The sequence below is a fragment of the Neolamprologus multifasciatus genome, chromosome 23 (genome assembly GCF_963576455.1).
Source record: "Neolamprologus multifasciatus chromosome 23, fNeoMul1.2, whole genome shotgun sequence".
Taxonomy (NCBI): Eukaryota; Metazoa; Chordata; class Actinopteri; order Cichliformes; family Cichlidae; genus Neolamprologus; species Neolamprologus multifasciatus.
Window position 1 is genome coordinate 10,380,320 of NC_140460.1, and position 13,329 is coordinate 10,393,648.

At 42.4% G+C, this 13,329-nt stretch overlaps 1 protein-coding gene across 1 annotated transcript in view; it reads left to right on the plus strand.

The window, feature by feature from the left end:
- Positions 1–13,329, plus strand: part of grin3bb (glutamate receptor, ionotropic, N-methyl-D-aspartate 3Bb) — a 61,596-nt gene that overhangs the window by 23,947 nt on the left and 24,320 nt on the right. Inside the window, exon 2 of the mRNA XM_085151707.1 lies at positions 11,296–11,936. Within this exon, the coding sequence (XP_085007833.1) occupies positions 11,296–11,936 (641 nt within the window). The remainder of the gene's footprint in view (positions 1–11,295; positions 11,937–13,329) is intronic.

Consider the following 13,329-nt stretch of genomic DNA (forward strand, 5'->3'; position numbering starts at 1 on the left):
AATAAAATGAACTGGACCTGTTGTGCACTTTTATTGCTAATCATTGTAATGGGTGCAGCAGAAGTTTGTCGACCGCATGTAATCTCTCTGAAGGTCGTACTGGGGCCTCTGTTTTCCTTCCAGTTCTGATGTGTTTCTGTTGTTGAACCACAATGCATTCAGGCTCCTCAGGACAAAGAGACAGGCTGCTGCAGCTCTGAGCGTAGCTGATAAAACATGCTTTAACGGAGCACAAAGCTCGGGGGAAACAGCGGGCTTTGTTTTAATCTGCGCTGCTGCCTTGGTTCGATCCGGGTGGGGGGACAGGGATCAGAGCCAACTGTTGAAAGCCCACTGGAGTTTCCCAGAGAGACAGAGGTCAGAGGGATCAAACTGTTCTCACCCCATGGCTTCATTCAGACAAGCCTGAAACACACAAAACTCTGATGTTCAGTTAAACACAACGTGAGCCTGAGAACATGAAAGGAGACTGAGCTGATACCTGGGTATTTTTTATATCAGCCTCATGGCATCTCCAGCATGCTGCCCTGAGAAGAGTCATCACATCCACCAAAACCTTACGATCAACTCAAAGTGAGGCAAATGTCTGCAGATTACAGGTAGGCTCGTCTGTCAACCTGTGATCGTTCTTTCTGGATTCTGTCAGTAACTTACAGACCAAACCAGATGAACTGCACTCTATCAGGTGTGTGATGAGGCTGACAACAGCAGGAACAAGAAGCTGTGTGGCTGTGAACTGAATCTGCTGCTGCTTTCTGGACTAAGTGAATTCAGCAAAATCTAAGCAGATAATTCACAACCTGCATTGCTGATTTCCAACCACTAGACACTATAGAGCTAACCACCTTCAAATATAAACTGATAAACTGGTCTCTATGTCAGGGGCTAGGTCTGTGCAGACCCAGCAGTTTGAGTTTATTCTGTATTTTGGATTTCTTATGTTATTTTGGAAATATATTAAGTTCTTGTGCTATTATTTAGTTAGAGTTTAGTTGTTTTGGTTTAGTTTAGGTTTCATCTATGTCCCTGCGTTTGTGAGTCTTTTCCTGTCTTCTGTGTCAGTCTGTCATGTGTTTCTTGTCTGCGTGTTTCATGTTGTCAAGCTTGTGCGTCATGTCTACGTCTCTCCATGTTTCCTGTTTTACTTTGAGAGTCTGGTGTTTCCATGTTCAGTGTGTTTTGTTTTACTTCCCCTGTGGCGTCATGTTCATTCGTGTCAGCTGTGCCTCCCCAGGTGTTTCCACTTCCCTCATTACCCTCTTGTGTATTTGAGTCTCCTTAAGTCTGTCTCCTTCTGTTCTTTGACGGGTCGTCTATTTATGTCACAGAATCTTTTTGTTTAAGTAAGTAAAATTTATTTATATAGCATATTTTCATAGATAAAAATCACAAAGTGCTTCACAATAAGATCAGACATACAAGTTAAAATTAATTAAAAGCCCGTTTGTATAAAAATGTCTTTAGCTGCTTTTTAAAGGAGTCAATAGAGTCTAGACAGCATAAAGACAACGGCAGAGAGTTCCACAGCCTAGGTGCCAGTGCCTGAAAAGGCCGATCCCCACGTGTTTTAAACCCAGTACGTGGGACCACCAGTAGCCTCTGACCTGAAGACCTAAGTGCTCGGGATTAAGCATGAGGTTACAACAGGTCAGAGATATACTGGGGAGCTTCCCCGTGCAGAGCTCTAAAAGTTACAACTAAAATTTTAAAATGAACCCTAAAATTTACAGGCAACCAATGAAGAGAAGCCAAAACTGGAGAAATGTGTGACCTCTTGTTTGTACCAGTTAAAAGTCTTGCCGCTGCATTCTGTACAGACTGAAGGCGATCCAGAGCTGATTTGTTGAGACACGTAAAAAGACCATTACAATAATCCAAACGAGAAGAGATAAAAGCATGAATAATCATCTCAAGTTCTGCCTTTGACACCAGTAGTCTGAGTTTAGAAATGTTTCTTAAATGATAAAAACGGTTCCGGACAAGTGCTTTAGAGTGTTTCTCAAGAGACATTGAACTGTTAAATATAACACCTACGTTTCTGAGACTCGACTGAAATGAAGGGTCTAAAAAACTGATATGCTGCCTAATTTCTGAGAGCATGTGATCAGGTGCAATAATCAAAGTTTCTGTTTTATCTGCATTTAACTGAAGGAAATTGTCATTTAACCATTGTTTGATTTCTGACAGACAATTATTTAAACATGACAATTTATAAAACTCAGAAGCTTTGAAAGAACAGTACAACTGAATGTCATCAGCATAGAGGTGATAAGAAATATTATTGTAACATCTGATAATTTGGCCTAGAGGGAGTATATACAGCAAAAAGAGAATAGGACCTAAAACAGATCCTTGAGGTACACCAGAAGGCAGAACTGATGTTTCCGACAACACATGATTCATACAGACAGTAAAGGATCTCTCAGATAGATACGACATAAACCATTTTAAAACACCACCAGTAATCCCAAAAAAGTCCTTCAGCCTATTTATCATGATGCTGTGATCAACAGTATCAAAAGCAGAGCTGAGATCCAACATAACCAGAACGGTTTACTCTCCAGAGTCTGCTGCCATCAGAATGTCACTAGACACTTTAAGCAAAGTGGTTTCAGTAGAGTGCAATTTGCGGAAACCAGACTGGAAAATGTCCAGAAAATTGTTCTTCTCCAAAAAGTTGTTAAGTTGTTCTGCAACTGTTTTTTCCAAGATCTTTGACACCAATGTTAATTTTGATATTGGCCTGTAACTGCCAAATTTGGTTTCTTTAATATTGGTTCAACAATAGCTTGTTTAAAATAGCTGGGAACTGAGCCAGTATAAAGACAAGTATTAATTATTTCCAGAATACAGGGGCCAATAGAGTCAAGCACACTGATGAAAAATGATGGAGGAAGTACATCAAGGTGGCTTGAAGTCAGTTTCATTCGACCAAGCAGAGCACTGATGTCCTGTAAGGTAACAGGAGTGAAAGAGGACCAGGTATCAGAGGTAAGCAACGTGTCAGTGTGATACTGAGAGGATGATGGAGAAATATTAGACCTGACAGCAGCGACCTTATTAACAAAATAGTTTAAAAAGTCAATACAATCAGATTTAGTATAGACTGGTACATGAGGAATGTCAGGAGAGACAATGTTTTTAATTGTATCAAACAATACTCTGGGATTTTTCTTTTTTGAAGCTATTAGATTAGCAAAATATTCAGTTCTGGCATTTTTTATCATGTCGTTAAGTGAGAAAATTGATTCCTTGAGATGTACCCTATGGACCTCAAGCTTGGAAGCCTTCCATAAACGTTCTAATTTGCGACAATATCTCCTAAAATTTCGAATATTTTCATTTATCCAAGGACAGAAATTTGAAGAATGGACAACATTTAGTTTCAGAGGTGCCACCGTATCTAAAATAGATTTACATTGATTGTTAAAAGACAAAATAAGTGAATCGATATCATTTTGAGCCATGCAAGGGACAAACATGGCAGAGAACCTTCTAGCAGCATCCTGGTTTATAATCCGCCTTTGGATCATCAAGTTAGGAGGTGAAGGATCCACGTAAAATGACAAATTAAAGAATATACAACTATGGTCACTCACATGGACATCTTCCACACATACATCATGTATATTTAAACCCAGAGAGAAAAAACGATCCAGAGTGTGGCCCTTTGTATGTGTGGGGCCAGAAACATGCTGCTTAAAGTTAAAAGACTCAGTGATAGTGATGAGCTCATCAGCAGTGTTACAGGAAGTGTCATCAATATGAAGGTTTAAGTCTCCCAATATTACAACCTTCTCCAGTTTAATGATCAATGTCAGAAGGTCGTTAAATTCGGTTAGAAAGACCCCAGCAGGTCCAGGAGGTCGATAGATTAAAATACAGTAAAAGGTTTTCAGAGAACCGACCTTCATCATCTGTGACTCAAATGAAGAAAAGAAGTCCGAGGTCATCAGTTTGCATATGAGTCTGTCCTGGTAAACAGCAGCAAGTCCTCCACCATGTCCTAAAAGACGCGGAGTTCCAATGACAGAACAGCCAAACGGGCAGATTTCATTTAAGTGGACATGCGTCTCAGTCAGACACATAAAATCTAGAGACTCTTTAATAAAAAAATAATTTAGAATAAAGGATTTGTTCGTTATAGAGCGAACGTTGGACCTGGACGCCGGCCCTCGTTCCCCTTTTTCGTCTCTTGAGGGTAGAAATGCCGCGGGTTGTGCACAGTAGCACGCACTCAGGTGAGGAACACACCAGAGGAGGAGGAAAAGTTTTTCTGTAGCTGTCCCAGCTGTCACAGTAGCTCTCCATTGTGTCTTTGATGTTTAACAGTGTATCCCGATCATAAATTAAAGCAGCAGAAGCAAAGTCAGAATACAAAAGAGCAAAAATTATATTGCAAACAACAAGTGACGACAGTGAAAAACTACACTGTCACCTCCAACGAGCTGTAGCAGCGGCGGCAAAGCCAAACACAGGCGCCATTGCTGCTCCACGTCTAAGTACTGATGTGTCAACACTGATATAATACAGTATAAACCTATAACCTAAACTGTATAAACAGTTTATACTCACGTCAGATTTAGTTTTCTTTACGTTCATGTTTCACATGTTCCTGTTCAATTTCATATTGTTGTTTCATGTTCTAATTGTCATAGTCGTTTAGCTGCTCCCAGTGTAGGTTTAGTTTAGTTTTTCCCTCATTTTTCCTTAGCGGCGTGTCCCACTGTGACACTCTACTGATTTGTGTTGTTCTTTTGAGTCTACCACATCATTTTTACCCTGGTTTAAACTGTGTGATTATGGGTTAGGTGTAAGCACAATATAAAATACTTGAAAATGTATTTCTGACATGTGTAAAAACATGTCTTTTATCCCCCAAAGCTAAAACTCTGCTTTGGCTGGCTGGAAAAAAGGCTGTCCTGAGCTTCATCTGTTATGTGAAGGCTGTGTGCAGGCAGGCGTGGTAGTAGGAGGACCCAATGTGCAGACACTCGGAGGCAGAACGTGAACTCAAAACAGCTTTAATGCTCAACTCAAAAGGGTAACAAAACTAAGGCTATGTTCACACTGCAGGCGAAAGCGCATCAAACCCGATTTTTTTGACCCTATGCGACCCATATCCGATCATGGTATGACAGTGTGAACGGCACAAATCCGATATTTTCAAATCTGATCTGGGTCACTTTCGTGTGTGGTACTGAATCCGATACATATCTGATGTTTTAGAAAGCGACTGCTGTGTGAATGGTCAAGTCGCATTAAATCCGTCTTTTACGTCACTGACACAAGACAGACGCCAATTATCAGCGCCGGAGAAGCGCCCGATAAGACATCGCGAACGCTTCCTGGCCATCCGGTGAAACTGCTGGGAAGACAACGTTGAAGAAACGTTAACATTTTATTTATACTGTATAATCTGCAGATTCTGACAGAAATCTGCAACTATCCTTTGAAGCACCGCTCCTCTAAAACAGCAATAAGGATCATTATTAGGTTATCTACATTATTATGTAAATAACAAAATAACTTAAAGCAAAAATTAGACGCATTTACATGAGACACAGACTTTCAAAGTAAAACAGGAAACATAACACAGACTGAGCTTACAGACAAAGACTCACAGGCAGGCACTACAACAGAGGGAACAGAGATGTGGGACCAGGGCAGACACAGACACTGACTGGACACGGGGATATAGCAACTAAGGATTACACAGAGACATAAACCATAAGACAGAACTCTAACAAAGAAACCAAAGACTAGAAATGATAAATAATATAATAAACTCAAAACCCTGGGTCAACGACCCAGGCATCCTAACATCATCACTCCTCTGACCAGCTCTCGATGTTGCAGTGGGTCAATTCAGAGTGCTAGAAAGATTTTTTTTCCCCCATCCTCTCTGAAAGGACCAAGTTCAGGCTGGGTGTTCCTCATCAAAGTTTAATTTCTATGCTGATGATGCTCCTCTTTCTGCTGAGCATGACAATCAATAACCCCTTCCTCGGTGAAACGCAGAATGATCTGAGACTCTCTCAGCAGCTCCTCTGTAAAGCGACCCGTCCTGCTTCCTGTTTTGTCACTGAGGTGGATGCTTCTTGTTGAATCTGTTATGTTCAGCTTCAGTCAGATGCAGTGTTGGGACTAACGCGTTATTAAGTAACGCGTTACAGTAACTACGTTATTATTGTGGTAACGAGCACGGTAACTAGTTATTATGCCAAAATCAGGAACGTGTTAGTCGTTACTGGGATTTAGATAGGGTCGTTACTCGTTACTTCGTGTGGTGGCTATCGCGGAGCTTCCACAGATTCAATAACATTAGCAAGTGTTGGAGGCCAGCAGGTGGAAAAGAAGGAAAAGAGACCCAAGGCGGCCGCCGGTCCAAGTGTGAACTGAACTACAGGTAAGAAGTTATGACCTGCAGTCTATCTGGGTCAGATATAAACCAAGTTTAGGTGGAGTTTATTTTCGTTATTCTGACTTTTTCCGTACTGCGTACTAGCTAGCATGACGGAGTTTCTATACAGCTGGGTGGGTGCTATGAAGTTAATGATGTTGAACTTTATTTTGTTCATAAGTTATTAGAGTTGCCAACCGTCCCGTCTGGTATTCAGAGAAAATATTACGCATTTCTTATTGAGGTGAAAAGGAACAATTTGTCCCGTAATTCGGCTACATTGAAAAAGGCACAAAGCTGGAGTTATTCTGTGTCTTTGCTGCACAGCTGCCTCTTCTTCTTTCATTCTCCCCCCTCCCTCTCCCGTTTCTACTTCAATCATGAAAACTGATCAATGATCAGCTGATCGGCTCTCTTGTTTGTTTATCGCCCACTTTGCGCCAGAAACAGGAAACCAGCCGATGTCGCGTTAAACAACAGCAGCACGTTTAAGCTTGATCAGCTGTTGTTAGAATTTATTTAATATTAATTCCTAGTATCAGCTGATGTTTGCTGGAGCCACAGCTGCAAAAAAAGCTGCTGGTCATGATGTCGGTTTGTTTATCTGGTGAGAGGGAAACATGAAACCAGGAGATGTCCTTACTGAATCATCAAAGCTGAACAGGTGATGGAGATACAGGTTTACCTTTTAGGTGACATAAATGAGTTGAAGGGAAGTTATGAACTGTTTCTGAGAGACAGATAACCCCAGGATCCTTTTTAGGTAGCTGACAGCTGGTAACTGTGCAGGAGCAGAGCTAGCAAAGTTTTGCCAGGGGTGCCAGGTGGGGCATTAACAGGGAGAGGTGGGCACAAAGAAATACTTTTGTTTCTTATTCTCATTTAAAATGTCTAGCTTTTAAAAAATAATTATCTGAATCTTACAACAAATGATTGATGCATATATACCATCAAAACAGTGAACATTACTGTCACAACAGCGTTTGTTTTCATTCAAAGGCTTTATGATTTTTCCTATAATGGTGGGCTGGTCTCTAGTCAAAATGCCCGGGCCGATTTTTTGTCCCCGTCCAGCCCTGTATGCAGCTCATCTGCAGTCTGGTGTTACCTACATCTTCCTATTCAGAAGGCAGAATTTCTGAGTTCTGAGTACAATCAAAGCACCACGACTGCAGTTTTTTGTGTTGGATGTAAAAGGCGCACATGACGCTGTGACGTAGGCTAGAATCATGGCAGCAGTCATTGACGGTCCAGGCGTGGGATTTCTCTCGTGGAAATATGTAATATCTTTTCCTTTCTATTGGTAGGTGGCACAGTGCACTTGTGGCAAGTAAGCAAGCTAAAAGACTGGCAAAGTTATGGAAGCAACACATTAACAAGAGAATTCTGAGTAAAACCAAAGTTACTTTCCCTAGTAACTAGTTACTTTGGAAGTAACGAGTAACTTGAAGTAACTGAGTTACTTTTGATAGAAGTAACTAGTAATGTAACTAAGTTACTATTTTAAAGTAACTTACCCAACACTGGTCAGATGTGGGTTTCTAATGTTTAGCTGTAAATGAACTCAGTTTGTGTTTCAGCTGTGAATCTTTCATCTCTGCTGTCTTTTTATCTCCTCGTTTTCATCTTTTATTCAGCGTGTGCTTTGATCTCATTTCTGTGTTTTATTGATTGACTTTGTTCAGACTCGGAGCAGCTGCATATCTCCATCACCTGAAACGTCACAGTTTTTCTTCCGCATTGCTGTTAACGCTCAGTTGAATAATGAAACATTCACATTGGTCTTAGCGACTCTTCGGTGAGCTTTAGCTTTCGAAACAGAAACTCCTCAGAGTTTGATGGTGTGTTTAAGGTCTCACCTGTGTTTCCTGTCAGGAGATGATCTCAGGTTTCACTCTGTAAATCAGAGAGGGTGGGTTTGTTCTTCTTGCAGTTCTCCTGTAGGATGACAAGTTATCATCCAAACGGCTGGTCAGAAAGGCCGGGATGGCCTCATTTAAGTCTGCAGGGAGCCGACAGCCTGACGGCTCCAAAATAAGAAACAGACCTCAGAGTTCACACTTCAGCTTCACCTGCACCTGCACTGCCTGGAGAAAGGTGGAGAAGCTCCGTGCTGAAAAATACCACCTGTATCCAGGTGAGTCACAAACACTAAGACCATGTCCACACTAATACGTTTTCGTTTGAAAACGCATCGTTTTCTCTCAGGTTTGACCTTCCATCCATACTGAGATGGAGTTTTTGGTCAAGGAAAACGGAGGTGTTTGAAAACGCTCTCCAAAGCGGATACATTTGAAAACCCCAGTTTTTGCGTCACAGTGTGGACTGTGAACCTGGAGCTTTTCGAAAACAATGACGCATTTTAGTCATATGATGCAGTCATGTTACCAACTAAACTAAGATAGCGGAGAGCATTATAGAGCAGTTTTTTTGTTTGGTCTCAATTTTGACAGTCCTATTAAAGATTAATATCAGTTTGTACATGCTCCAGATAGCTTTTCTTCAAATTCTTTAATTCTCACTCGCTTTTGCAACTTTTGTACTTTTGTACTTTTGTGTTACTCGCAGCAAGAACTCCACCTCATTGTCAGTCCATTTAAAAAACGTGGTTCTTTTCCTCGACATTTTGCCGCGACGTTTCTAAGAGGCAGAAAGTAAATAAACAGCAGATAGAAATGAGGCAGGCCGAATTGTTTTTCACGCATCCACAATACAGCAATGTAAGCGTTTGCTGTCGTTTCAGTGTGGATGAACAACTGTTCGGAAACAAAAAAAAACCTGAAAATGATAGTGCGGACGCGGAGTGTTTTTAGACAAAAATATTGTTTTGAATTTTATCTGGATTAGTGTAGACGTAGCCTGAAACACACTCGGCCAGTGTGAAGGTGTTTGAATACATTTATTTAGCACCTGGAACTCAGCGTCAGGATCTCATTGGTGGTTGACTTCTCATGAGTTTTTCATGGTGCACCTGCAGGCTCAGCAGAAGATCAAAACTCAGGTCCAGGTTTATCCCAAATACGTTTGATCCCGGGCGAATGTCGTGGACAAATGTCTGAGTTAGAGGCGATGACGTTTATATTTAGTGTTTTTATTAGCCTTCTGTTCCTTCTCATATTGTGGTTTCTGTACTGAGATCACAAAATGTTCATGAAAGGAAGAACATCTGACATCCTGACAACCTCTGAAATGACGAAGCGAGCAGCATTCTGCTCAGAGTTTAAATCACAGCCTGACAAGTGTTTGTGCGCATACTGCAGATCAGTGTGTGTGTGTTTCATTGTTCCTCCATCACACACATCCAGTGATCCAGTGGTTAAATCTGTGCAGCTGCGATTAACATCACACAGACTCACAAACACGAAAAACACTACACAGTGTGTTTTACACACACACACACACACACACAGAGAGAGAGAGAGATACACACAAAACTACACAGTGTGTTTTACGCACACACAAACCCACACACACACAGAAACGTTTCCAGATGCAGTTGAGAGGATTGACAATTTGATCCCATCGGGAACGGGAAATGACCCTTTGTTCCGAGGATTACGAGTTCATGTTTTAAAATTTCAAGCGTCCCAGCCCTTTTGCCTCCATCGGTGATTTCCTGCATTTCCCATGATGCCCTAGGACAGGTAGAGCCTGCAGGGCTGCTTTTATTCTGGGAGTGAAACGAGTAAAATCAGCTGCTTTTTTGTTCCTCCTCAGGAAACGTTTCATGCTGCAGTCCGCACAAAACTTTCTGGAGCTCAGGAACTTGCATATTCACTGGGCTCTTCATCATCACCATCATCATCATTATCATCTTCCTGAGCAAACTGCTTTTGTCTCCTTCTCCTCTTCATCCTCCTCTTGATTTCAGGTGTCTCAACTCAGATTTAACCCAGTTATTCTGCTGTGATCTCATGGCCACAGTCCTCAATCTTAAACATTCTTAAAATGAACTCTTCGTGGTCCTTTGAAACTGCTGAGAGTAAAAACAGGAAATGACATCACAGTGTACCCAGAAACCTTATCTGTTCAAAACCAAACATTATCCTGACTTCAGGTAACATCAGGTGACCTCAGGTGACCTCGTGCTGCTGCATATTTGGAGGTGAACTGCAGTAAAGCGAGGTGTCGACCTGACGGCCAATCCAACGTTTCTGTTCTCGCAGGTCTGACACTTCAAATCCTTAAAGCTCCGCCTGTCAGTGCATTGTCACGGTGACGGACAGAGGACGTGTCCTGCATCACCATAGCAACAGAGAGAGCAGCATCTCTTTGATCTGCCTTCAGCTGTCTGATGGTTTCAAGCATCAGCGGCTGCAGGTGATAAACTGATCACCTGCAGCCGCACCTGAGCTGAGACATCAGCAGCTTTGAGGTGAGTGCCTGGCTCAAAGGTCACGGCAGGACTGATTATCATACCTGAACACACCTGCAGGAAGGTCTTACAGTGTGAACACCCGGTAATGTGGTGTAAACAACACAAACAAACGCACACACTGAAGTAACACTTGGCTTTTGTGGAAACATGTGAAGTGGCCACAGAGGAATCAAATGGTGGAGCAGGAAATGAGCAGCACAGGTGCCCTCCTCAGTTAGTTTGCTTCAACCCACAGGAAGCTGTTTTAAATGAATGTATGTTCTGCTGTATGTTTTGTGTGTCATGTATAAACGTTTGTGAGATCAGATTTTTTTTTTCCAAGACCAACTGAACATGTAAACCAGAGTCTGTTCTCTGATGTTCTCCTCTGATGGTTTGAAACAGGAAGCTGTTTCTTGGTGGTTTTGTGTGGGTTTGTGAAGCGTTGCTCTTTAGTAGCAGATTTAACTTCCAGACACGAACAGGACTGACTGATCTGATTGATATTCTCATTTCTAAAACTGTTCTCCTCCAGAACCGGTTCCACCTGCAGATGGTGACGGGTGTTCCAGAGTCCGGTCTGTCTGATCTGCTGCTGACTGTTCTGCAGCGGTCCGGTTGGCGGGAGGGGACTGCCGTGCTGTGTCGGGGCTGGGAGGAGGCTCGGGGTCTTCTGCAGCTCCTAGACCATCACAGCAGTGCATCGTGGGAGGGCGGCAGGAGGGTCACCTGGCACTTGCGAGCCCTGCTGAACCTGACGCAGTTGGCTCACGATGACACGCAGATCCACGACTTCCTGTCTCGACATTTCCGGCAGAACCAAGCCTCACCAGCCTCAGTACTGCTGTTTGGGGCCGACCCGCAGTGCGCAGCGGCTGTGCTGCGCAGCGCCCAGGACCTGGGCCTGACGTTACCCATGGTACACTGGGTGCTGGGTCAGCCGCTCAGCCCCGACGTGCTGCACACCATCGGGCTGCCGCTTGGCCTACTGGCCTACGGTGAGGTGGAACGGAAACCGCTTGACTACTACGTTAGAGACGCCCTGCAGCTCATCACCAGGGCTGTTGCTGCGGCGACTGCGGTGAGGCCGGACCTGGCTCTGATCCAGAACACGATGAACTGCTACGACAAACCCAACAAGCACGAGCTGCTGACATCAGGACAGTACCTGTCCAGGTAAGAGGACACTTTAGTCTCTCAGTTTAGATATCATCACAGAATTGGTTTCACCTTTCTGGATTTGATGTTTTCATAGCTTTTTAAGCAAGGAAAAAAAACATCACAACCCAAAGAAAAGATTTTACTCTCCCAGTGTTCTTAGAGCTGTGGATTCACAGGGAGGACCAGGTGGACTTCATCTTAGAGCACACCTGAAGCTGAAGACTTACAGTAAGGTAGTCACATGAAGCAGGCCTGATCATTTAGAGCTTTGACTCTCCATGCTTAATACAGTTTTATATAAATCTGTTTCAAAAACAGCACAGAAGAAATCATTTTTCATCAGTCTGTGCCTCAGTCTGCCATGCTGATGGTTTAGGAGTTTCCCTTACGGAGACAAAATAATTTTATTTAATTATCAAGTTAATTAAAAAACATTGAGTAACACTTTATAATACGACCCAAGCCCTGAAAAGCAAAGTGTGCTTAAGATGCAAGATGGGGAAATATTGTTTTTCTCCAAAATAACCAAGAAATCATGCAGTACTTAAAATTAACTATAGTATAGTTTGTCTCTACTGTACTGTACTGTAAAATGCAATTGCATTGAAGTTCCATCAATTGCATTGAAATGCATTCAAATTCCATTAATTACAGAGTAATTACAATCTTATTAAAAGCCCTTTTGGACTCCTGGACCCCTATTTATCAATTATTGGTGATAAATAACCTTTAACCTTCTGGAACGTGACTGAACTATGAAGCAAGCAGTGCTGAAACAAAGGAGGCTGTCACAAACACAGCAGCTGAGCTCGTTTGGAGGCAGAGCCGATAAGAAGGAAGCTGTAACAGGATTAAAGCCTCTGCAGAGGTAGGCGTCAATATGCAGACTGTACAGAGAGGCTCGAATGCAGCCGAAGATCGTCCCAGATTCAGCATTTGAGATAAAACACGGCTCTCATCGACAGACCAGTGTCACCCTTCTGTGTGTCTCATGTTTGAAGCTGCCCTGACTGAAAGGAACGGGTACATCACTCTGTTCTCAGAATTAAACATGAATTCTTCTCATAATTAGAAAGTAGTGCAGCAATTAATGTTTATGGTAGATTTAATGAGTAATTTCAGCTTTACTGTCAGCACTGAGATTCAGCTCCAGCAACTGTTTGATGGAAAAAAGAGGTGACTTTGATTACACCATCCACACCTGCAGGCAGGAGGAGTTTATATTAATACTGCCTTATATTCATATATACAGTGCGTGTGTTGGAAATAAACATGTTGGATCTAGCTGTTATTTATGAGGAAGTTTATTACAGTTCACACTCTCTGACCTCCAGCAGCCTCAGAAGAATAATGTGTTGATGGAAACCAGAATGTTTCCTTCATGGGGATCATTGATGTATTTGAACCA